Consider the following 24,293-nt stretch of genomic DNA (forward strand, 5'->3'; position numbering starts at 1 on the left):
TAATGGCTTGTTCCCCTGTGAACTTCCTCCTGTTTCATATTGCAAGGTAATACTCCCCCACATGACAACACTTACACAGCCCATTTTCTACACACTTGCCTGTTTTCACAAGTTTCTATTACCCTTCTTATTTTACAGCCTTGTGGGCTTTGCCAAACATCCCATGACAAAGCACATAAGCTCCAGTTATTGCAGGGTGACAGGCACACAGGCAGGCAGAGGTCACAGAGTATGGCCACAGGAATTGAGAGTGCAGGACTAGAGCAGCTCCAGGTGATAAATGCTCCCAGTATCAACACATCTTTGTTAATTACTGCTGCTTCTGCATGGTAATTAATTAGGTAAAACTGCTCCCAAGGCAGAATTCCACTCCAGTTCAAAGAGAATGCATGCCTGAGTATTGCTTTAACCCTTCTACACAAGTCCTTGGAAGAAATTCAATGCCTGTGCTCACATCTGTTGCACAGGACATTTTTAATGCTTCTAGCAGATAACTTTCACAACTTTCCTTCACCAGAAGGATGCTAAAGGAATGCAAAGAGTCATGATCCAACCTGCTTTTTCATAGGCAGAAAGGAAACTACATACAAAAAATATTTCAGCTTTAAAATTCTGAGGCGCCAGGAGTCAGACAGGGCCAAGTGGAGCATCCGATGCTTCCTCCTGCCCAGGACTGAGCACAGCACGCTGTGCTCCTGTTTGCAGCTCAGAGCTGCAGGAGATATTCAGGTAACCACTTCCACAAATCAACATCCCCCTGCTTTCCAAGGCAGCCCTGCATTCCACAGAACTCCAGTCTCCTGTAAAGGTAAACCATGCACACCAAGCCACAGCAGGAGGAGGTTACAGCACGGCACACACCGCACTTAGTCCCCATAAAATTTCCAGAGAGCAGGACTTCTCTTCCAATCCTGGTATCCAGGCATCAAGTATCAACCACATGAGTTCATTTTGCAAAGCAAGGCAGCTCACACTGACAAATCCAAACCCAATTTTAATAAATCCTGGGGCTGTGTCAACATGGCACTGCTAAAATAGGGAAAGCTATTCTTGTTATCCTACATTACAAATGCACATGTAGTTTTAAACCACAGAAAAGGGCAGAGAAAAGCAGGATTTGGGGATAATCTTAATTCCCTGTGTAACAGTAACACCAGAATCCAAGAAGCAGCAGCAAAGAGGAGGAAGTAAAAGGCTTTTTGTTCAATAATTCATTTAACTCAAAATGAACCTGAAAGCATTGCAAAGTGAAACTGGGAAAGAGAGACATGACTGATGTCATGCTCCAAAGGTCAAGGGACAGCACATAATAAAACTGATGTACAAGTAGAGATTTTAACTGTATGTAAACTAAAGTGTCCTGCAGGTGAATTTTTTAGCACAGGGAATAATAAATCTTTAAATGATGTAGTACAATACTTTGGAAATCATCCCCTCAGTATTTTCTGAAGCATACTGTACAGCTTTAGGTGCCTCAGGGTATTTTCTTAAAGGACTAGGATTAAATGACAAATTGAGTGCATTTTTATGCTGATATTCAAAGATTTGCTACTTATCCCAAATTCTTTAAATTCAAGTATCTTCCTTCACAAAGATACTCAAAAATTTAGCTCAGATGAGCAGTAGCTCTTGATTTTTTTTTTGTATAAGCCATATTCTTCAGAAACAGGATACCACACTCTGATTTTGGGATGTTAAATACTTTGAACAATTAATTCAAATACTGCATGTTTAAGGTATGAACTTAAACTTAGAACTATTTTCACAAGGCTGTGCTTTTAAGAATTAACCGCCCAGAATAGCAAATTCCATCAATTTAAACACAGAACAACTGTGGATGGTCCAAGTTCTGGTATCTGTTTAGTGTGAACAAGAAACCTTCACCTTGGTTAACACAGAGCTGCTTGTCTACAGCCACATACCCTGAATGTGCCCTAAATGCTTTCTCCTGAATTCTCAGGATTTCTACTCCTGCACTTCTCAACTGCATGAAATCCTAAAGGGTCACCAGCCTTGCAATCATGGAATGGTTTGGGTTGGAAGGACCTTAAAGCTCATCTCACTCCACCTCCTGCCATGGCAGGGATGCCTTCCACTAGACCATGATGCTCCAAGCCCTGTCCAGCCTGGCCTGAACACTTCCAGGGATGGGGCATCTCCTCTTAACTAGACTAGCAATACATTTAAAAAATCTAAATAGTGAAGTTTCAGAGATAGCCAAAAATGCTGAAAGTCTTTTAGTGATTAAGATGACAGAACTCAAAGCTTTGTTAAATGTTGGTAGAACAATAAAGTTTAAGGAGCTGACCTTTGTCAACATCCACTTTGTTTCCAGTGCTTTCCATGGGTGGTTTGTTTCCAAACACTCCTTCCTTGTACATCAGAAAAATGTTAAGTGGTTAGAACATGTAATGGGAGCAGCCAGGTTATCTTGAACTGCACACTGGTTGTTTTTACCAAAAGTGTACCTTGGCCAGAACATCCTAAATGAGTCAGGGCTCTGCAAAGCTCACCCTCACTTCATATGTTCCTGGCATAACACAATTCCATTTGTTTTACTAAGAATTTTCTCCTTCACAGGAAAAGCACCATTAAACAATGTGTTCTTTAAATCAAAGGTGAAACCTGTGTGTTTTCTTCCTCCTCTGACATCAGATGATTTAAAAGATTCCACAGAAAGGCTGAAGGGATCTGTTAAACCCTTGCAAGAGATGCAATGCCAGCTTGGAGAAGCATGCAATCAGAGACACTTCCAAAAATGAGAGGGATTGGAAATCTCTGATTGGGAAGTGAAGCATTCCACCCTCATAACACAATTTTTCTGTGAAACAAAAAACACAACGAAGAAAGCAAATGCCAGCTGTCTCTCATCTTTCTAACAAAGAAGTTATTCAGGTTGTGTTGATCCAAAGATTCAAAAGTCCCAAATATTCTAGATAACATACCCTGGTTCTTGCTGGCAATGACACACAGCCTCAGTCCTCATCAGTGTCTGTCTGAAGACAGAACGAAGGCAAATTTTCCACTGAAATATCCAAGTGTGAAAGTAACTATAGCTTTGAGCACCTTGCTTAGCAAATGAACACAGTGGAAGTGTAAAGTGCAAGGATAACACAACAACTGTGTGGCCAACATAAAGGATGTAGGACAGTCTGAACAAGTCACACCTTTTCCCCAGAGCTTGGGATCTTTGTGGCCCTAAGTTATCAGAGCTTCCAGAAAGCCAAGAGAGATCCATTTGCCTTTTAAGCTCTCCTTGGCACAAGGCATTGCACGTATGAGAAGGCTCAGGCACCCAGACGATACAACGTTAAAAAAAACCTTATAAATTTATGTATTTCATGAACCTGCACGTAGAAACTTTGTCACTGCCACGGGCATGTTACAACTTTCTCCCTGGAGTGAACCAAAGTTCCATGAAAGAAAAAAACTCTTTTAAGGATCTGGAGTGAAACCCAGGGATGAATCCTCCTTCAGCTGGTCTTTATAAGAGATGTGGAGTTGAGCCTTCAAGAGAAACATCTCCAACTTTTACACCCCATCAATTTAAGAGCTACAGAACAAGCAATCACTGAATCACTTCAAAAGTACTTCAATAACTTCATCAAGTGTTCAGATGAAAGACCCCAGATTCTGTAGCAGATGAGAAACCAGTCAGATCATGCTGCATGAGCACTCTCCAACCTATTCAACCCCTGCACTGATACTGCTTAATCAGGCTCAAACTTGGTGTTTGAGCCTGACCTGACAGCTTGAGACAACAGAGAATACAGAATATTCCAGGATGAGCTCTTCCACCTCTCAGGCAGGTCCAAGCTCTCTCAGTTTTCATATATTACTGATTCCTCTAAGAGCAGATCACTTCAGAAGGGGAACAAGCACAAAGTTCAGAGAAATCCAGGGATCCTGTTCTCACTGAGCACTCCCCTGGTTTACAGCAATGTTCTGCATCTCACTGGAGCTCTGGGAAACATCAGGGCAGGAAAGTGGGAAGGGCTGCTGCAGTTACTGCAGTCAGCTACCTGTGCTTTTGATCCTTTGGGGGCAACAGTCAACCATGGGGAAAGAATACAGGGAAGAGACAAACTGACAAGGCTGCAATCACTCTCCCTCCAGAGCAGGAAATACCCACAGAGGTAACTATTGCCTGATGACCACAACAGCCACAACATTCCCCTTCCCTGGCACAGGAAATGAGAAAACTGACAGCACATTCTCCCTGTCCAGATTATTGGAAATAACCTCTCTTGAAAGGATATAGATGTTGTAATACACTGAGAGCTGAAGGAGGGACACGTGAAAAGAGATCCACTGTGACAGGCACTTAAGGCATGACTTTTCTTCATGGATTTTCATTCAGAAACCACTCCTTGAACAGCACAACCTTGACACCCACCTGAGTGGTGCAGAGCTCTTCTCCTAACAGCCAACAAACCCAAGCTCACGGCCCATCTACAATACTTGTTGGCTTAGGGGGTTCAGCTTGGAGAAGAAAATTTTCCAAGAACATCTTTGTGGCTTGTGGATCTTAAAAAAGACTGAGACAGACTTTCGATCATGGCTTGCAGGGACAGGGCAACGGGCAACAGTTTTAAACAGGAAAAAGACAGATTTACGTTGGACATAAGGAAGACAATTGTTCAAAATTTATTTATTTAGTTACTCTTCCCTGTGAGGCCAGATGCTGGTACAGGTTGACCAGAGAAGCTGTGGCTGCCTCATCCCCACAAGTGTCCCAGGCCAGGTTGGACAGGGCTTGAAGCAACCTGGTCCAGGCAACCTGGTCCATGAGTGCCAAGCACCCATGGAAGGGGTGGGAGTGGATGAGCTTTAAGGACTCTTCCGACCCAAATAATTCTGGGATTCTAGGGTTCTCTTGAAATTCCAGGTTTAAAGCCATAACAACTACCCTAATGTCAAAACAGAGTCTTCAGTTTCTCAAGCTCTGATCCTGGTGAGAAAAGAAGAGGTGTTTTGTCTCTCAAGGAGGTTATTCTTCCTCACAGTACCTACTAAACAAAGGTTCACATTTTCCAAAGATCTGGGATACTCAACCCCCCTCCCCATTGTTTCCTGATATTTGGGGCACCACTGGACTTCATTTTATCACTTTCAGAGTGCATCTCTGGGCAAAACAAGACAGTTCTGGAGCAGCTCGTACTTTTGGGAAGAGATAATTTAACTCCGCAGACAAAGACTTTATTCCTTGTCTATTTTCCATGACCCTCAGGCTTTATTGCCTTTAGCAAAGAGTTCTCATACCCATCAAGCTTTTATGGTCCTGCCCTGCTCCTGTTTGTGCCAGAACAGCAGTGTGTGTGTGGCCACAGAACGACTGAGATCAAGGAAAAAGTCTGGTTACAAGAGAATTTTTGCATGTTTTTTCTTCCAACCAGATCAAATTCCCTACTTATTACACGCCCCAGCTGCACACACAGCAATCACAGGCCAGGGTGTGAAAAAGAAGCTGTGTGATATCAGCACTGCAAGTGAGCTGCTGTGAGGAGAGGGGATGTTACAGGTTTTATTCCTTGCAAACTTCTGCTGCCTAAGACCAAAGTATCAGCAAAACCTACAGTACACTTTTTACATACTTTTTACATCCCTTTTTAATGCTGGGGAGTTCTCTACAGGGATCCTGTGAATGCCATCACTCCGTGAAGACCATGCTCCAGTTCACTGCAGCGAATCCTTCCCTGCAAAGGGAAAAGCTTTTTTCCCTGTAGGACACGGCTGTGTCACAGACACGAGCCATGGTAAGGGAGAATTAGGGATTTAGGAGTGCATTGGAAGTCCCATTTTGGGAAAGCAATTCAATAAGAGGTCATGGGAGGCAGCTAAATTAAGATCCATTTTGATAAATGTTGTTATGTTGTTTAATCCAATGCTATAAAAAGTAGCTTGCATGCCAAGGGCTAAGTTTTTGAGAACTATATTAAATAAGAGCCAAGAAAAAAAAAAAGAACTGTTTGGCAGGGAAAGGGAACAGAAGAAGGCAGAATTCAGAAAACATTCCCAAAATCCTGGAAAGAAGCATATTTCTTGGTTTTTAAATAAAAGAAGCCAGGCAGGGAGAGCTTGGGGTGTTCACCTGGAGAAGGGGAGGACCCAGGGAGAACTTAAGAACTTAGAGCCCCTTCCAGGGCCTAAAGGGGCTCCAGGAGAGCTGGAGGGACTTGGGACAAGGGATGGAGGGACAGTACAAGCTTTAAGCTGCCAGAGGGCAGGGTTAGATGGGACACTGGGAAGAAATCCTTCCCTGGGAGGGTGGTGGGGCCCTGGCACAGGCTGCCCAGAGAAGCTGTGGTTGCCTCATCCCTGGAAGTGCCCAAGGCCAGGCTGGACAGGGCTTGGAGCAGCCTGGGATAGTGGAAGGTGTCCCTGCCCCTGGCAGGGGTGGAGCTGTGAGGTCTCCCTCATTCCAAATCATTCCATGATTGGTTCCACGATTCTATGTCATGTGAGGGAAAAGAGCACCACAAGCATCTGACTGTGTCAGAAACAGATCAAGGTGGCTGCTTCCTTTAAGGAACATACTTTTCTTAAAATTGGCAGAGAATAAATGGGTAGCAGAAAGATTCAACAACTGAGTTCAGCACCTTCACCATTTCCCAATCAGTATCTTCAAAAATTAATAGCCAGGCAGAAAAAAAAAAAAATTTAAATTCTCATAGATGCTTATTTCTTTTTCAAGGAAGAATTAAATATGTTGTCAAATGAAAAACCAAAGGCAGTAAGACACCCAACTGAAATGACAAAAATAAGTGATAAAACAACCACTGCACCGGGAATTTGGCAAAACTCTTGTGAGCAACCAGAGAACTTGTGATGATGGCAGAGGAAGGGACAGATGTAGGATACATGTAAAATAGGGATACATATGGGATACTTGTAATATACACGTAGGATACATGTGACAGACACGTAGGACACTTGCAATATTTTCATCTACACCAACCTTGCTCCTTAGTCTACCCATCCCCATTTCAATCACTCCAACAAGGTATTTCCTGAAGACAGGTTCTGCATTTGGATAAATTCAGTTCTAAATGCCAATTCTCATGCTTCAGTTGCAAAGCTTAAGGAGGGCAGAAACTATACCCTGTCTTTTGTACAGCCATGCATTTATAAAATATTTCTGAGATGCATTTCAGGTGTTTTTCAGCAATTTGCAGGGGACAAGGCTGTGACTGGGAAGACAATGACATGCTGGGGAAAAAAAACCACGATAATTTTTACTTAGAAGACTAATGAACAGAAGTATTCAAGGGCGATGACTGAAGGCACTGGTGGAGAACACATGCATTTTTCTTCCATATAAGATTGCTGTTCTCTGTGGCTGATGGAAGCATCCAAATTGCTGTTGCTTTTCATCATTTGCATATTTAGCAGAGAAGGGGGTTGTTGAAAAGCCAAGTTTAGCACCCTCAGTCTGCAGCACAATTCAAACACCTGCACCTGCAATTCAAAAACCCACTCCTTTATGCAAACATACCTTTAACAGTTTTGACAAAAACTTGTTTCTCTTTACTGGGGTCTTTTTCTTCTATTAGAATTCCATGGAAAATGCGCCCGAATGTGCCTAGGAACAGAACATCCAATTAGTAATGTGTGGCTAAGAAACACTGATAGCAATAGGAGTATCTTAAGCAAACAGTACCTTTCACAGCAGAAAGTGAGCAATGCCTGCAGTTGAAGGCTCTAAACCCTCTAAAGTCACCAAGAGAGAACCCAACTGCTCTCCAGCACCAGGGAGATTCACAACTACAGGCAGCAAATAAAGTAAAACTTAAGGGGACAAGCATGAGAGTGAACTAGTGATAGCAGCAGAGCCCAGTGAAATTAAATATCATTATGATGATGGTTTATTTGTGGCACTTCAGTCAACTCTCAGCACTAAGAACTCCAGCTCCCTTTTCTCACCCACCCGGTCCAGAATTCTAAGCTAAAACACCTCTCACAAGGCCCAAGTTTTTTTGGAAATATTCACAAGGAAACAGCAATTCTGGCCACCCAGCACACATGGAACACTTTGAAATAGGCAGCATCACATTATTCACAAGTTTCACCTCAGCTGGAAGGTGCTGGGTTTGTTTGGGGGTCTTTCAGACTCTGCAGCATTTTTTCATTCACAGGATGTTACTGATCCTACTGCAGAACTACTCTGAGGAGCTGGGCTGAGAACAGCTGGTAACACACAAAATAAATTGATTTTTACTGCTCAGCTTGGCAGCACTTTTCTGCATGTAGGTGCGCATCATCTCCAGTCTATTCCAGCATTACAGCCCCTTCCCAGGGATTCCTCCTGCCTGAGTAGGTGGAAAGATCTTTTATTGTATGAAACACAGCTCTTATTTGTTTCTAAATACCTTAAACAGGGGCAATATTTCTGTCACCTACCCTGGGGCTGCAAGGAAACCTTGTATGACAGGGGTCTTCAAACTGCAATTCCACTAAGCAGCAGCTGAACTTGGGAGACTCTCAGGAAACCACAATACCATGAATTATTTAACAGCTAAAATCCTCCTCTTGGTTCTTGAAGACTTCAAGAAAATGCCTAAATATGTATTTCCAAAATGTTAAAGCAGGTGAAGCTACGGAAGCTACATTAAGTTTATAATGGATCTGTGGCCAAGATCTGTAAAGAAGTCTCCCATGCATGCATTTACTTTATCCCCTTCTTCCTCTCTGAAGCTCTTTTGCTCTTCAATGGCAGAGACTCAACACCACTACAGTCCCGAACTAAAATTGGTCAGGACTTTTACATCCTCTGACATGTGGATGTGGCACTTGGGGACATGGGTGAAATTGGCAGTGCTGGGGGAGTGTTTGGACTCGATGACCTTACAGGGCTTTTCTACCCTTAATGACTTTGTGATTAACTTTTGAAGGTTCTGACTCAAATTAACAGCTGGAGGCTAAGAAACGAGATCCCAGGATTAACTGGGTCCAAACTGCATTCAACAGCTCCTGATGCCTCATCTGGCAGAACAGGGCAGCTCTGCCACCAAACATCTGAAGCGTTGCTGGGGCACTGAGTCACCTCTAGTCATGGATGACTCCCAATATCCCAGCTCCAGGCAGCCCAGAGGAACACAAAGCACATCCCACATCCCACAAGGAAGGTTTTTGCAGGGCCCACTCTGGAAGTGAGCATGGAGCTGCCTCCCCAGAGGTTCAGAGGCACACACTGAACGAGAATGGGAACATCCTCCACTGCTGCTGAGACTAACACAAAGCATTCTGCCTCCAAAAGATGATTATCTCCAATCTCCAGCTTTGGGAAGTTTGATTTCTCAGGGAACAGGGACTGGAAATTGCAGCAGCAAAGGTGAATGACAAAGAAAACTATTTAAGCCTATTTTTCAAATTCAGTATCAACAAGAATCAACTCATGTTGTGCACGAATGCTTTCCAAGTGCACATTAAACAAAGAGTGAACAATTGAGGAACTGGATGATCCTTGTGGGTCCTTCCAACTCAGGATATTCCACAAAAACAATCAGGTAATCTCTGAATCTTTTAGATCAGGGCTGTAAATGTTGCATGTGTGGATTAGATTTCCAAGTCAAAGTTATCAAACTGAGACACCAGATTTGGATAACTGAAGTTTTTCTGGGCTTTGGGTTGGTTTTGATTTTTGTGTTGTTAAGAGCAGCTCTCCTGCAGGAACTCCCAAAAGTGAAGTTAACTTGGCACTGAGAGCCCTGGCTGATAACCTCTCTCCTCAGCCACCCTTCATTTCAGGGAGCAGGTTATTGAGACAGACAACTGAATGATTTACTGAGCACGCCTGGTCGCTCCCCCAGCCTAATGAATTCTGGAAACTGCTTTCCCCACACCCCAAATGCAAACAGAACTCATCATTCCTCCCCTCCACCAAGCTATGAAGATCAGAAACGTCATCTGTGAATGCTTTCAGAAAAACCTGTAAATAAATATCTATATATTTGTATTTACATATCTACATTATTATGTTGTAAGAATGAAGTGTCAGAGTGCTGTAAATACCTTCTTGGAGCACGTCTTTGAGGGTGATCCTCTCCCTGGAGATGGCTATGTCCTTCACCTTAGCTTTGGCCTCCATGAGAGTGACACTTTTCAGATCATTCTTCTCTATCCGTAATGTGGGATAACCTGAGGAGCCAGCAGAGCCAAACAATCCAACATAAATACCCTTGGAATGAGAACAGGCACAGGGCTTCACCTCTGACCACCTACAGCTCCACACACAAAGAGCAGCACAATCTTAAACATATTATATAGTAATTTTAAAAAGATGACAGTATTTAGCGATGAAAAACTCAAGAATAATCATCTGCAGGGTAAGAAATCACACAGGAACTCCCTGTAGTGTCATGCAAGCAACTTTTATTATTAACTCCACGTGAAATAAACTCCTGTACTGAAGGTGATCAACACTGCACTGCCCTCAGGAGGAGGAAACAGACTGTTGGAAAACTTGGAGCTGGGAAGATCCTTACCCCAGCAGGACATTAACAAACTCGCAGTGCCCTCTTCTGGCACTTCCACACATCTGGATACACCAGTAGAGTCAGAAAGGCCGGAATATTTTTGTACATGTATACGAATTATTAGAGAAATCTTGAGAATTACTCTGATAATACTTACTTCAAAATTTAAACATTACTGAAAATGAAATTATGCAACTGTGGAATGACAAAGAATGTCAGTCCTGCTTTTTACACACAGCCAACCTTTTATTCTCCTAATTTTCACCACTTCCAGTGCTACTGGGGGTGTCCCAAAGCAGATGAGAGACACTGTGAAGCAAGGGCTGCCCACAGCAAACAGGTGCCACTCTGGCACAGTGGCCACCACACTGGGCAGGGTGAGGAGGGCTGAACCATCACCCTGGGCTTGGTCCCCTGTCCCTTGGTCAGAGGGTTCTGAGGGACAACACTCCAGCAACTGGAACTCAGCCAAATTAACCCGAGTCACTTAGAAAGCCAAACAAAAAACCTGAGGCTGACTGGACATCAACAGCTCAACCTGACCTGGGACAAGACACTGAGGGGCTGGAACATGTCCAGGGAAGGAAATGGAGCTGGGGAAGGGCTGGAGCACCAGGAGTGACTGAGGGAGCTGGGAAAGGAGCTCAGCCTGGAGAAAAGGAGGCTCAGGGAGAACCTTGTGGCTCTGCACAACTCCCTGACAGGAGGGGGCAGCTGGGGGGGTCAGGTTCTGCTCCCAGGGAACAGGGACAGGATGAGGGGAAACAGCCTCAAGTCACACCAGGGGAGGTTTAGATTGGGCATGAGGGAAAATTCCATTCCCAAAGCCTTGTCCAGCCCTGGCACAGCTGTCCAGCTGATGGAGTCCTCCCCCGAAGGGAGTTAAAAGCTGTGTGGCCCTTGGGGACATGGGTGGCCTTGGCAGTGCTCAGGAACAGTTGAATGATGTGGGAGGGCTTTTCCCACCTAAATGATTCTGTGATTCTAAGAGATAGAAAATAAAAAGGCTGGGGAGGGACTCAGGTGACAAGAGGGAAACCAGTGCTAAAATAATTTGCAGGATAAGGTCTCTTCCAAACTCTGTGAAAAGGAATTTTTTTAACACTTCATATATTAAATTTTTACATGCCTGTTTTTAAATTAATTTTAAATTAATATATTAACCAAATATATTTTAAAGGCCACTCTTAACAAGGGAAAGATGAACTCAGATGACAAATAAGATTTTTTTTTTTTAGGGAGATACAGGACAATTTAGAAGTGAGCCAAATCTCTCCCTGAGGTGCAGTTCAACCTCAGGTAAACCTGCTTCCACACATGGGGAGGAAAAAATGAGAACACAGGAGGGCTGAGAATAATGATGACATTTCTGCTGTGCTCTCTCATGATGGGACAGTCACTGTCACCAAGTGCCATCAGAGGACAATGGGAGAGACTTTGGGGTCTTACTAGTTGCTTTAACAAACCCCACGTGTGTCCCTGTGCTGGCCACCTTCCCTCCAGCTGGAACAGTCCTGGATGGGATAGCCCTCCAACAGACAATAATTTGAGGAGCAGAAATTCCACAGGTAATAAATACATTCATTAACTATAAAATTAACTCAGAACAGAGCTGAGAGTACTTGGTCTGTTCATCCTGAAGGAGACTGAAAGACCTGATCCCAGTCTGCAGCTCCTCCCAAGGGGCAGCTCTGAGCTCTTTTCTCTGTGTCCAGGGACAGAACCCCAGGAACAGCTGGAGCTGTGTCAGGGGAGGGTTAGGTTGGATATCAGGGAAAAGTTTTTCCCTCAGAGGGTGCTGGGCACTGCCCAGGCTCCCCAGGGAATGGGCACAGCCCCAAGGCTGCCACAGCTCCAGGAGTGTTTGGACAATGCTCTCAGGGATGCACAGGGTGGGACTGTTGGGGTGTCTGTGCAGGGCCATGGGCTGGACTGGATGATCCCTGTGGGTCCCTTCCAGCTGGGATATTCTGTGATTCTGTGGTATCAGTTACCAGATCAGTATTTGAACTGCTGCCACCCTTTCTTTCCACTCACTGCTCTCTTCAGCTATTTCAAGTGCTTTCAAGCAAAGCCGTTAGCAACAGGAGATGACAAGAATAATACAACCATCAGGATTCATGCACAAGGCATCACCTGCTTTAGTAATTGATCCCAGGGCTGGGTGGATACATCCTGCTCTCTCTCCTCTGCTTGGACTGCACAAGGCAGGCTCTTCCCAGGGTTAAAACACAGATGCCTCACAGCTGCTGGTGAACTATGGCTGGCTGACTGCTCTGGGTGCAGGAGAACAACCCAAGGGACAAACACAGCCTCATGCTCATCTGACCACTCACCCCCAAACTCACTCCTGACTACGGCATGGCTGGTTAATCACGCATTGTGTGAACTCAAGAGGCAAAGTGACAGAGCCAGAGGATTATTCAAGTTCCTCTCTTCACTTGACACCAAGGCAGCGTGGCAGGGGGGTCTGTGCTTAGATTAACACTTACTGGTTACTGGCGTGGCATTGTTGGGCGTGTCAGCTCGCAGGTACTGCGTCGTCTGCGTGGAGGGCTGCGACAGCCCCTGCGAGCTGCCGCTGTCACTGATGCTGTGGGGAGACAAAAATGCAGGTCAACAGTACTGCTTGCCACTCCAACATATCCCAGATTAACTTGTCGAGGTCAGAACCAGGAGATTTTCCGGGCAAGACTTTAAAAGAGCAGAGTTCTTAAAGTCTCTCACACACAAAAATGTGTTTCAGGTAACTCAAAAATCTTGGCACTAAGCATGAACAGCTTCCTCCTATTTGCTTTCCAGAATCTGCTCTATCTTCTAGTACTTCTCCCCACTTTTGAATAATCAAAATAATCACATTCCTTGCCAGAACCACCCTGTCATACCAAGAACAACAATTATATTCCAGGGAAGATTTGCACACGTTCTCTCATGGCACTGATGTCCCACTCAGATGAGGGCTCTGTTTTACAGCCCAAACTGCTCTACCATGCTTTGTTATATCCTCCCTAAGAGTACCTGTTGCCCCTTCCAGCACCACCTAAAATGTGCTTTTTGAGATGCTTTCTTTGGGCAGAAGGATCAGAGGTCCACAGAGTACCCACAAAACATGTAAACCACAGCCTAAACCACAATAGGCTAACTTCTGTCTTATTTTCATAGCCAAAACCCTACAAAAAGAGCTGTTTCAGCTGTAATGGACCAAAACCCCGTTAGCAGGTCAGATGGCAGAGCCAGAAGCTTTTCTGATGTTCTCCCCCTCCAAACACACACAAACGTCCCCCCACTTGATCCAGCTTCAAAGCTTCTCCACTGCTGACTGTACTGGGAGGACAAAGAGGAAACTGGTTTGGGATACAACCTCTGCTTTGCCAAATAATCAACATTTAAGGTTTCTTGGGCTGCTGCTGAGCACTGACCAAGCAGTGCCAGTCATCCCTGTAGGTCTGTCAGAAATGGCTGGTGATGCCCTCCAGGCCCACTGCTACCTTTGAAGCCAGGCTTCCTTTAAAAACCAGAAATCCAAGTCTACTCTTCTCCATTATACCACTACCATGGATGCACCCACTGAATTTTTCCTTTGGAACAGAATCTCAAAATACAAACTTATTTATAGCTGGCCTCAATCTCTCCCTGGAACATTTTTTAGTTATTTCCACATTCCCTGTCTTCCAGGTGCAGGGTTCCAGCACAGCATTTAGCATGAGCCTAAAAGCCACAGATGCTGGTCTAGCTCCTCCCCTTTAAACTTCCTTCAGAGTTTTTGAATGAATATGGCAACTTATTACTGCTTATTTGAACTGTTCCCACTAATGCATTCATGAGCTGCTTCAGTATGATCCAGTCTGCAGCAAACTCCCCAGGAAGGAGAGTCTTGGCACGGTCACCACATCAAACACCAAGGCACAACTCGCATTTCCTTTTCTTGCTCTGGCTGGAAACTCCTTTTGTAACCTGATCACCCACTAGCCCTGTGGATTCCTTTGGCTGGAGGCAAGTGTGAGGAAGGAATTATTCTTTTAATGCCTGTTGCAAGATTGAAAAACTCCCTTCTGGGTAGGCTTCATTCTGGTTTTTAGGTTTAACCCGCTTCCTGAGCTTCCTCATTTACATATTCTGTCAGCTATTTGAACGATGCCTTCTTCCTTTAATGACTCCCATTATCCTGCTGTTAAGCCATGCCAGCTTTCCTTGGCACTTTTCCAGTGCCTCTGCTCCGAGGTTTGCAGCATTTCTGTGGACTTCCAATACAATGTTCCTAAAAAATCCATGTGCAGCCTGTAAACTCGGCTGCCTGGCTTGAGCTTCCAGTTAACAACCTTCCTCTGTTTTATTTAGTTCTAGGGGTTGAAATTAAGAGCACCAGTGGGTTTTCCAGGCTCTGTTGCTCCTGGGAGGTCGTTAACCCTAATGGCACTGTCATATTCCATTCAGGAACCTTTTACAGAAACAGTCTCAGATTATTTTTCACAAGCAAATCAGAAGTTCTTGCTTCCCTTGGTGAGTTTGTTTAAAACAAACCCCACAGCTTCTGATTTTCAGGCACATTTTGCTTCTGTTGCACCTTTGCTCTGGCACTCCCTGAGCAGCAGCTTTTACACAGCAGTACACACATAGCTCTGACAGGCCAGGCACCTTCAGGCTCAGAAAACAAATCATCCCATGATGCTTGAAGAGCTAAACCCAGGAGCTGCACAAACTCCAAAAACCACACAATGGTCTGGGTTGGAAGGGACTGTGAGGATTATCTTGGTCCAATCCTCTTCCACAGACAGGGAAAGGAACCTGAATTTATCAGAATTTATCAGTAGTATATATGGTGATTCAGATCAAATGATTAACACCTGCAAACCACAGAGGACTACATTAGATGGATTTTCAGCTTTATCTCCATAGAAAGTCAGTTGTTTTTTTAGGATTTTTACCTTGTATCTCCACAGAAATCCAGTGCAATGGAGTAGATGGAAGGATATTGGATCACACTGCTGGGCTGGACACCTCAAAACCTCACAGATTACAGTATCCCACACTACAAATGTAATGTTTTTCCTTTCTGAATTAAAGCAAGCTGCACATCCTTTAACACCTTCAGCTGATTAAAACCCTTAATCAGACAATCAGGCACAAAGGAATTGAGGGAAGTTGCCAAGTTCATTTGGTTACAATCAACTGAGTAACCATAACTGCTCAATGCAGTGGCAGCACTAAAGCCACATGGGCTGGGTACACCAGGGGAGGGAATGGTAGGGAGAAAACTGAAAGGAACAGATGAATGGATAAGGAGGAGGATGAAAAGATAGAGCTACTCCACAAGGCTGCAGGCAGCACAGGAGATCAACACATCCTTTAGTTCAAGATATCCTTTCACAGGGGTGACCACCCACAGGCCGACTGCTCTCCGAAGGATCCAGTTTCACACTGCCTGCTCCTGAACAGTTGCATCTCCTACATGCTGTTCACACAGCCTCAGTCCACCTGCTTTTCTAGCCTCCCTTCTCCTCAGTGTTTAATCCCCACTCCAATGCCCTTGGACTCAGGTTACAAGTCCCTTTTCCATGCATATGCTACGGTTTTTCCGGATTGGAAATATATTTGGGAGAGGCCAACGTTGCCAGTTTTATAACCAAGCAGTTGTAATGCTCAGACTGAATCCTCAGGCCAAAGTGAATACTGGGAAATCGATCAAAGTAGCGAAAACTGAAATTCAGTCTCCTGCAGATGTCAGTAAAACCCAAATGTTTTCACCCAATCATGTATCATGGAATGGTTTGGGTGGGAAGGGAACTTAAAGCTCATCCTGTTCCACCCCCCTGCCATGGGCAGGGACACCTCCCATTGTCCCAGGTTGCTCCAAGCTCTGTCCAACCTGACTTTGGACACTTTCAGGGTTGGGGCAGCCACAGCTTCTCTGGGCAGCCTGTGCCAGGGCCTCCCCACCCTCTCAGAGAAGATTTTCTTCCCAATATCCCATCAAAGGTAAAATAAAGGTAAAAACTCTCTGGCAGAGGGAATCCATTCCCCCTTGCCTTGGCATCCCAGGCCCTTGTCCAGGAGCCCCTTTAGGTACTAAAAGGGGCTCTAAGGTCTCCCTGGAGCCTTCTCCTCTCCAGCATGAACACTTCCAGCTCCCTCAGCCTGCCTTTCCAGTGTGCCCAAGTCAATTTTCCCTTCAATCCTGACAATCCCTGCAGATCTGATTCTGTCTGAATCTTCCCACTCCACACAAACATTCTGGCAAAACCTGAACAGCCCTTCCACCTCATAAACAGCAGAGCACCTGCAACTGCTGCCTTTCTGCAGCACAGCTCTCACCACAACCCCACACAGGCACTACCTGCTACAGCTTGCCACTGAGAGCAGAAAATGCAAACTACCACAGCGTGCTCATTCTGAGACCAAACTGCCACAAATCTGAGTAAGTATGTCCCAAAACCCCACTGGGGAAGCTTGAACACATACCTGTCATCCAACTCTATCCTTTTCATGCTGTGGAGGTGCAAGACAGCCAGGATTATTGCCACCAGGAATATCACAGCACAGCACACGCCCACACTGATATAGAACACCCGGGTCGAAGTGGTGGGAGCTGCGTTTACAGGATCGACTGCAACAAATGTGGAAAGTTACTGAACCCTTCTCAAAAAGGAGAAAAAACAACACAAAACCCCCAGACAAAACCCCCAAGAAATGACATTTTGTTAGTTTGTTACAGCAACACAAACACAGGGACGCTGGAGGCAGGCAGAGGAAGCAGCCTCAGCCATCCCAGATGTTCAATAAGGCATCCTGGAGAACAACTACCCTGGAAGAGACAGTGGGAGGTAAAGAGAGCACTGAGCACTCTTTCCCACTGCTTTCCAACAGAATTTTGGCAAAAACACTTCCATTTTGGGTATTATGGAGCCCCAGTCAGCCAATGACATTTCCATGTAGAAGGGGAGGAAAGGAAACGACCTCACTCTATTCCTTCAATAGTGATAAATTAAAACAGCAAACCAGACAGGTCAAGAAAATAGATCAGAGTCATGTACGGAAACCAGAGCCCCTAACATGTGATATAAAAGTTGTTATAAGACTTGAAAAAGGGTTTTTTCCTCTTCACCAGTTAGAACAATAATTACCAAAAAACCACTGCAATACTGGGTATAATAAAGACTACCTGGGGACTGTTTTCATAGGCAAAGCTGTGGAATCAAAGCACATATAAAGTTTTTCAGTTTTTACATCTCTGAAAGTTGTACATTCAGGATTACTTACAGATAGTCTTGCTGCTGTTTTTATCAGCTGTTGGAGATTTGATTTCTGGTTCAAGCTCTAAAGAGATGAGAGAAAGTCATTAACTTTGGAGTACATTTATTATTGCAGCCCTTCACATTGCCTCAGGTATGGAAAAACAGATCTGCTTTTCCACAGAGAAGAGCTGACTCTAGGACTACACTAATCCCTACATTTCCATTTAAATACCTAACCAGGCAGAATGAAAATCACAGTGAAACACACAGGTCAGGTGTTTCACCACTGACACACAAGTCCAGGGAGGCAAAGCTTGAACCCACTGAATCCACGTAAACCCTGCAGCTTGTCCAAGGTCCAAAGCAGCAGAAAGAAGAGGTGGCAGAGAATGTGTTTGTTAAGGCCCTAAGCAAAGACCTCACAGAATCAGTTCCTACAGGAGAGAAAATCACTGCTGGGATGTTCATTTTAAACTACCCTGATCTTTTGGAGGAAATCCTGGCTCCAGTCTAATGTTGCCCATCCTAGGAAGGGATCAGAGATGCAACCACAGGCACTGCGCCTTCTCAGCTGATGTCAGTGAGAAGTCAAAGAGTTAAAACAGAAGGATGCAAGAGGTGATGTCCACTGAAATACTCATAAATGTGCAAATGAAGGTAGGAGGACAACACTCAGCTCATTAGTGGTGGCAGTCCTTTAGAAAGTGGGTAAATCTTCTTAAGCTTACTCTGAGTCTGGTTACCAAGAGGAGCAGAGCAAACCTGGGGAATGCAGGAGATGCCTCCAGATGAATCTGAGGGAATCCCACAGATTTCTGTGGCTGCACAGACACAGTCCCGCTTGCACATCCCCCTTCCTTGCTCTCAGTTGTGTCCAACCCTGTGTTACCCTTTCCACTCCTTGGTACACCAGCAGCTTAGGAAAAAGTAATTTAAGGGAGGGAAAAATCAAAGACTTTTTCTTTTTTAATCCCTTTTTTGAACTTGATGAGGAACTATCAGGAATGCCCTGAGCAAAACTAGCAAGTTCCTGCATATTCTTAACTTATGCATTAAATTCAATCAGAAACCCTCAAATGCTCTACACCAATCAACACACACCAAATAAAGCAATTTTTTTGTTTTTATGAACCTGCAGAAATGAGATCCTTGTAAGGAGCACTTCTGATGGTTCAAGCAGTAGCTGTCTCATCCCTCAGAGAACTGTGTGGTGCTTATGGAAAGCTCCATCACACATCCACAGCTCAGTAAGCTGTGAATGGATCAGAAGGGCTGACTTCCCCCACCTGGAGTATTTGAAAAAATACCCAAGAAAACACGAGATAAAGGTAAAAATATCGACATCATCAGCCAGACCTCCATTTTACTAGAAGGAGATACACACTTTGAATTAAGACTGGTCTTCCTGAAGCCTCAATGCAAGAAACATGAGTATCCCAACATTATGTGCTAAAAGGCATGGTCAGCTCATCCACCCACACCTTCCCCGAGCTCGTCCTTAGATATTTATACTCAAGAAAAGTGACAAACCCCCTTTGGAATGACAGCTACTGTCCTCAAAGGCTCCTGGTAAGCTGAACAGAGGCAGGAGGAGAAGGCAAAGAGAGAGGTGGACATCCCCAAATACTGCCTAGCAGTGGGACACCACAGGCATTTTTAAGGTGGGCACATCTCTTGGGATTCTCCAAAACCATTTTCTTCTGATGTCTATGAAAATACTAGAAAATCCTATGAAAATTCTAGGAAGCAGCAACAGTAAAAAGGAACAATCCAAGAATAAATTATGCTTGCAGATTCCCAAGTGGTCACACAGCAAGTCAATTTAAAATTTCCAAAATCTGGATTATCTCCCAAGATCGTTTTGTACTTCACAGCTAACAGACTAAGGCCTTCTACACTCATTAAATTTATCACAATTTATAAACTAAGTCAATTTTCTTGGTAATTTTTAGAACAATTTGATTTCTCAGAATGTTGCAGTTTTGTTATGTATCTATAAAAAGGTCAGTCAGTGCAGCAGAACTCTTGGGGAAAGTTGTTTATTCACCAGCTTCTGCTTTAACCAAAGGTCCCCATTCCTCTCTGAAAGGCAGAACTTTACCTGATTTCTTCTGATCCTCCCCAAAATTCACTCTGTTACTCCTGTCCTGGATATACACCATCCTACCTCCTTTTCCTATCACACTCCAACAGTAAAAACTTTTAAATATCTGAAACTTAATCTCTTACTTTTGTAGCACATTTTCCTCCGTTTGAAGTTTAAGACTGTGATGTTTTTTGAGGAGTTTATTGTTAAGTTGAGCTGCATCAGTATTGTGACGTCGGAGTCGAGTCTGCCGGTGCAGGAGAGTTCGACACGGAACACTGTGAACACAGCACAGGGGTTATGGGGAGTGGGACATTCTCACACACTGGGATGAGGAAATACTTCAATAAGGGCCTTTTGAAGTACATTGCAAACATCATAAATGATCACATTATAAAGAACTTGATACTAAAAAATGCTATTTTAGTCTTCACGCCTCATCACTTCAGCTATTAGAGTATTAAAGGACATGGATTTTAAATTAATTTTTGTCGGTTTTATTAAGCGTTCTCAAATTACTAAAACTGCATTTGTGGCTAAATGACCATTATTCATCCATAATGGGGGTGGGGAGTTTACCTGAGAGGGTGCGAGGAACTTCTCCTTGCAGAGAAATGTTGGTCTGGGGCAGAGCCATAGCCATGGGATCATGGACCTGAAATCCCAGTTTATACTCAACCTGTAACAACAGTTGGGAGAGAGAAAACACATCAGAAATCTGTCTAGGAGTATAAAGAAATGTAACATCCCTTTTCAGAATTCTTCTGCAATATAAAAACACATACATTATTTTCAAGGAGTGCTGGCAATTTTAAGCATCCATATTCCAAGTTTTTATGTGACATTCTAGTATCAAGACTTTTGTGACAGTTCAAATTAAGAAAGCCAAACCAGAAGCTGCTCTTAAAATCATTCCTTAAAATCTGGGGCAGAATTCAGCGTACTTGTATTAAAAAAAAATCGCCCACAAACCTCACTCGATACTTTTAAACTTACTTGTTGAAAAGACAGTTTGTTAAAGCTGCTAGAATTCAAAACATTCCCCCTCCCACAGTCAGTTTTACAAACAAAATTGCTCAGAAATAGTTTATTCAACTATAGTCAAGATTTTGTTTCCACTTAAGAAGCTGACTCTGCAAACACTCGTTGAAAAAAAAAAATACAGGACCTACACTAAACCATAAGCTCCTCTCGGAAATTCATCCTACCCCTCCACTCTCAGCTGAATTAATTTGTTGGACTTGGTCCCAATAGCCAGTTTTTTCTCCCTTTCTAAAACATAATTTGATTCATTTCTGTTATCAATTTATTTTTCAGCCAAGATGCCAAGGGAAGAGACACAGCTCAGCTTCTGAGCTCCTCCAAGCTGCACCACACCAAGTCAGAATGGACGATGCCGAGGGGTGGAATCACGGGAATGGGAAGCAGGGCTACACACCTCCAAAATTCCTCCTCAGAATTCACAGCCAGGCCCAAGGGAACACAGGGCAGGGCCAGTGATGCAGGGAGCCTCGGCTGAAGCTGTGACAAGAGAGCTCCTGCTCAAATGACAAGTGACTGAAGTGTCACTGTGCATGTGGAACAGGGGATCGGGGCTGGCTGTCACTAGACCCAACCCCACTGCTGGCCAAAAGTCACTCCTCTTAACAAGTTACACCTCAAAGGCAAGAACAACGGCAGGAGGAATCTCCAGGATCTGCACTGGTGGAGTTGTTTAATGCTACTGCTCCTCCTGCAGCCTTTCCTACTTAAGGGCAGAAGAACAACCATCACTCAAGTTTAAAAAAAAAATCCAGAATGAACATCTGGCAGAGACTAAACAGATCATTTAGTATATGAAAATAAATTGTTAAGTAACTGGAAATGCTTCAGAATGTAAGAGCATACGCAATCTCTCTGACAGCTGCTGCTGCATGCTCCAGGCACGGTGATTAAGTGACATAAAAACCTTTTCCATTTAATCAGGGATCAGTAATAACATACTGGATGCTGCTTTTATAAGCTCTCCTTGTCTCCAAGCATATGTTTCTAGAAATCTCTACAACAATTGCTCTGCATATGATTTCCAGAGGCTTCAGTTTATGGCTGCCCTTCTGTGTGTCCAATGCACCAAGGGAAGAGATTCCACAGTCACTGGCTTGTATGGACCTTGCCAGGAACAAGAAGTATAAAATACTTTGAAATAAGTGCTTCAACTTTCTAAAGTAAGGAACAGCTTGGATGTATGCCATCTTAACTTAGTGGCTGCAGTCATAAACAAGGTATTTTGCACCTTGCATATGCTAATTTCTGTGAAGAAAAAAAGCCATTAAATGATAGCAGTGGGTATCACCAAGCAGAACAGCCTGTGTCTCAAGTAGCCAGAGCAGAAGTCCTGCCTGCTCACCTTGGATTTGGCATGCCAGGTGAAGTGGAGACTGTTGGTCTCGCTGGGTATTAGGAGGTTGAAGGACAGGGCATAGTGATTGACCACATCGTTCCTCACGTAAGACAACTCTGCATCCAGACCTGTGAGAAGAAAGAGAAGAGTAAGACAGGGAAGAACAGCACCAAGGACTTTGGAACAAACAACTTTCAGCACCACCAGCTCCACTTATATCTGCATGTTTAAGTGAACGCTTCTCTCAGTCCATAAATTCCACGGCAGGTTTGGAAGCCAAGGCTCACAGCTGTCAGCTCTCACAGAGTGCTGCAAAGCCTTACAGAGAAATCACTTTAGAGAGATGCCACAGCCTAAGGAACAGGCAAAAGCTGGAATGTGATGGAAGGAAACACAACTTCTCATGCAAACATCCAGGAGAGTCATTACACGCTCTCCTGAACATCCCCTGTTCTGCTCCTGGGAATCACAGCTCGTTTTATTTACAACTGCGTTCACTTAAACCAAACTGCTCTGGATTATCAGTCAGTTATCACAGGTAATTCCTTCTGGAATAGCCCATTCCTTGAGCCTGAGACACCTAGGCTGTATGGAATTATCTTCAAGGTAATTAGATCACAGAATCCCAAAACAGTTTGGGTGGGAAGGGACCTTAAAGCCCATCCAGTCCCACCCCCTGCCATGGTCAGGGACACCTCCCACTGTCCCAAGGTTGCTCCAAGCCCTGTCCAACCTGGCCTTGGACACTCCCAGGGATGGGGCAGCCACAGCTTCTCTGGGCAACTGTGCCAGGCCTAACCATCCTCACAGGGAACAATTTCCTCCTAATATCTAATCTAAATCTCTCGTTAATAGTTTAAAGCCATTCCCCCTTGTCCTATCACTGTCTGCTCGCGTAAAAAGCCGCTCTCCCTCACACAGAGTGAGGGGTGAAATTTGTACACCCAGCAACACCAACATTTTGTTGGTATCTACCCTTTGCTCTCTGAACATTTAAATACCCTTGAGACCTGTAAGCCCCACAAAACTATTAATTCCAGGGCACTAAGGTGCATTTCCCTACATAGGACACAGACATTACACACCCTGCAGCTGCTGTTATTTTTTGTGGCACACAATCCAAGGTCACACTGAACACAGGGCAGGACCCTGCAGCTTGCCCTGGGTGTCAATAGCAATTAGTGGTAGGGTAAGCACTGCTTCCCTGCAGGGGTAAAATGAATCCCAGCTCCATATCCTCAGCATAAAACCACTCTGGATTTGCAGTCAGTCCCATTTGGCCTTGTCTCATACATCTCCTCCTCCAGTGCTCCCAGTTAAATGCTGCCGAGGCCCTTGGACATGCCAGGAAAACAATGGGGTGAATCAGACACTGGATATTCCACACTGAGAGAAGGAGATCAAATCAGTCACAGTGCAAATGGGAATGGAGACAGCAGATTCTGGGATGCCTCCTCATGGCCTTCCAGCACCTAAAGGGTACTTTAAAAAACAGGAAGACATTTTTCAAAGCGAGGCAGTGACAGCACAAGGGGGAATGGTTTTAAACTAAGATTCATATGGGATATTGGGAAGAAACTCTTCCCTATGAGGGTGGAGAGGTCCTGGCACAGGGTGCTCAGAGAAGCTGTGGCTGCCCCAACCCTGGAAGTGTTCCAGGCCAGAAACACTGGATTAGGGCTTGAAGCAACCTGGGCTAGTGGAAGGTGTCCTTACCCATGGCAGGGAGTAGACCTGGATAGGTTTTTTCAAACTTAAACCATTCTGTGATGCCATGAATTATTTTTTTTATGGCTAGAAAGTCAAGAATATTGGAGAGGCTGTGACTTAAAGCATTTAAGGCATCCTGAAATCATTTCAAGAATCCAGGCAATCATGAAAGGCTGGGGTTTCTTAAGAAATTAAGGAAAAATAAATCAAAGCTGAACAGTGAACTGTGTAGATAAGCTGCATTTGAAGAAAGGGGGCATCAGCTCAAGAGAAATAATTCTTCCTGTTTAGTGCAAAAACTGGATACAGACCAGTACAAAGTGACATTTTCTCTTACTTCAGAACTTGATTTAATCCACCTTGTTTCCACAAGATACAAAAATGCAGTCAAGATGTTCCTCCTCACTCTT

The 24,293-nt window shown here is 44.3% G+C and overlaps 1 protein-coding gene across 2 annotated transcripts in view; it reads right to left on the reverse strand.

Moving 5' to 3' along the window:
- RYK (receptor like tyrosine kinase) overlaps positions 1-24,293 on the reverse strand; it is a 55,283-nt gene that overhangs the window by 15,407 nt on the left and 15,583 nt on the right. The window contains exons 2-9 of one of the 2 annotated variants that reach the window (XM_063408234.1): positions 22,180-22,301; positions 20,373-20,472; positions 19,937-20,071; positions 17,733-17,789; positions 16,935-17,079; positions 12,968-13,068; positions 10,012-10,137; positions 7,496-7,582 (exon numbers count right to left, since the gene is read on the reverse strand). In XM_063408234.1, the coding sequence (XP_063264304.1) occupies positions 7,496-7,582; positions 10,012-10,137; positions 12,968-13,068; positions 16,935-17,079; positions 17,733-17,789; positions 19,937-20,071; positions 20,373-20,472; positions 22,180-22,301 (873 nt within the window). Of the gene's footprint in view, positions 1-7,495; positions 7,583-10,011; positions 10,146-12,966; positions 13,069-16,934; positions 17,080-17,732; positions 17,790-19,936; positions 20,072-20,372; positions 20,473-22,179; positions 22,302-24,293 lie in introns of both variants that reach the window. The other variant, XM_063408233.1, reaches the window with a different exon arrangement.

Source organism: Prinia subflava, chromosome 11 (assembly GCF_021018805.1).
Source record: "Prinia subflava isolate CZ2003 ecotype Zambia chromosome 11, Cam_Psub_1.2, whole genome shotgun sequence".
Classification (NCBI taxonomy): domain Eukaryota; kingdom Metazoa; phylum Chordata; class Aves; order Passeriformes; family Cisticolidae; genus Prinia; species Prinia subflava.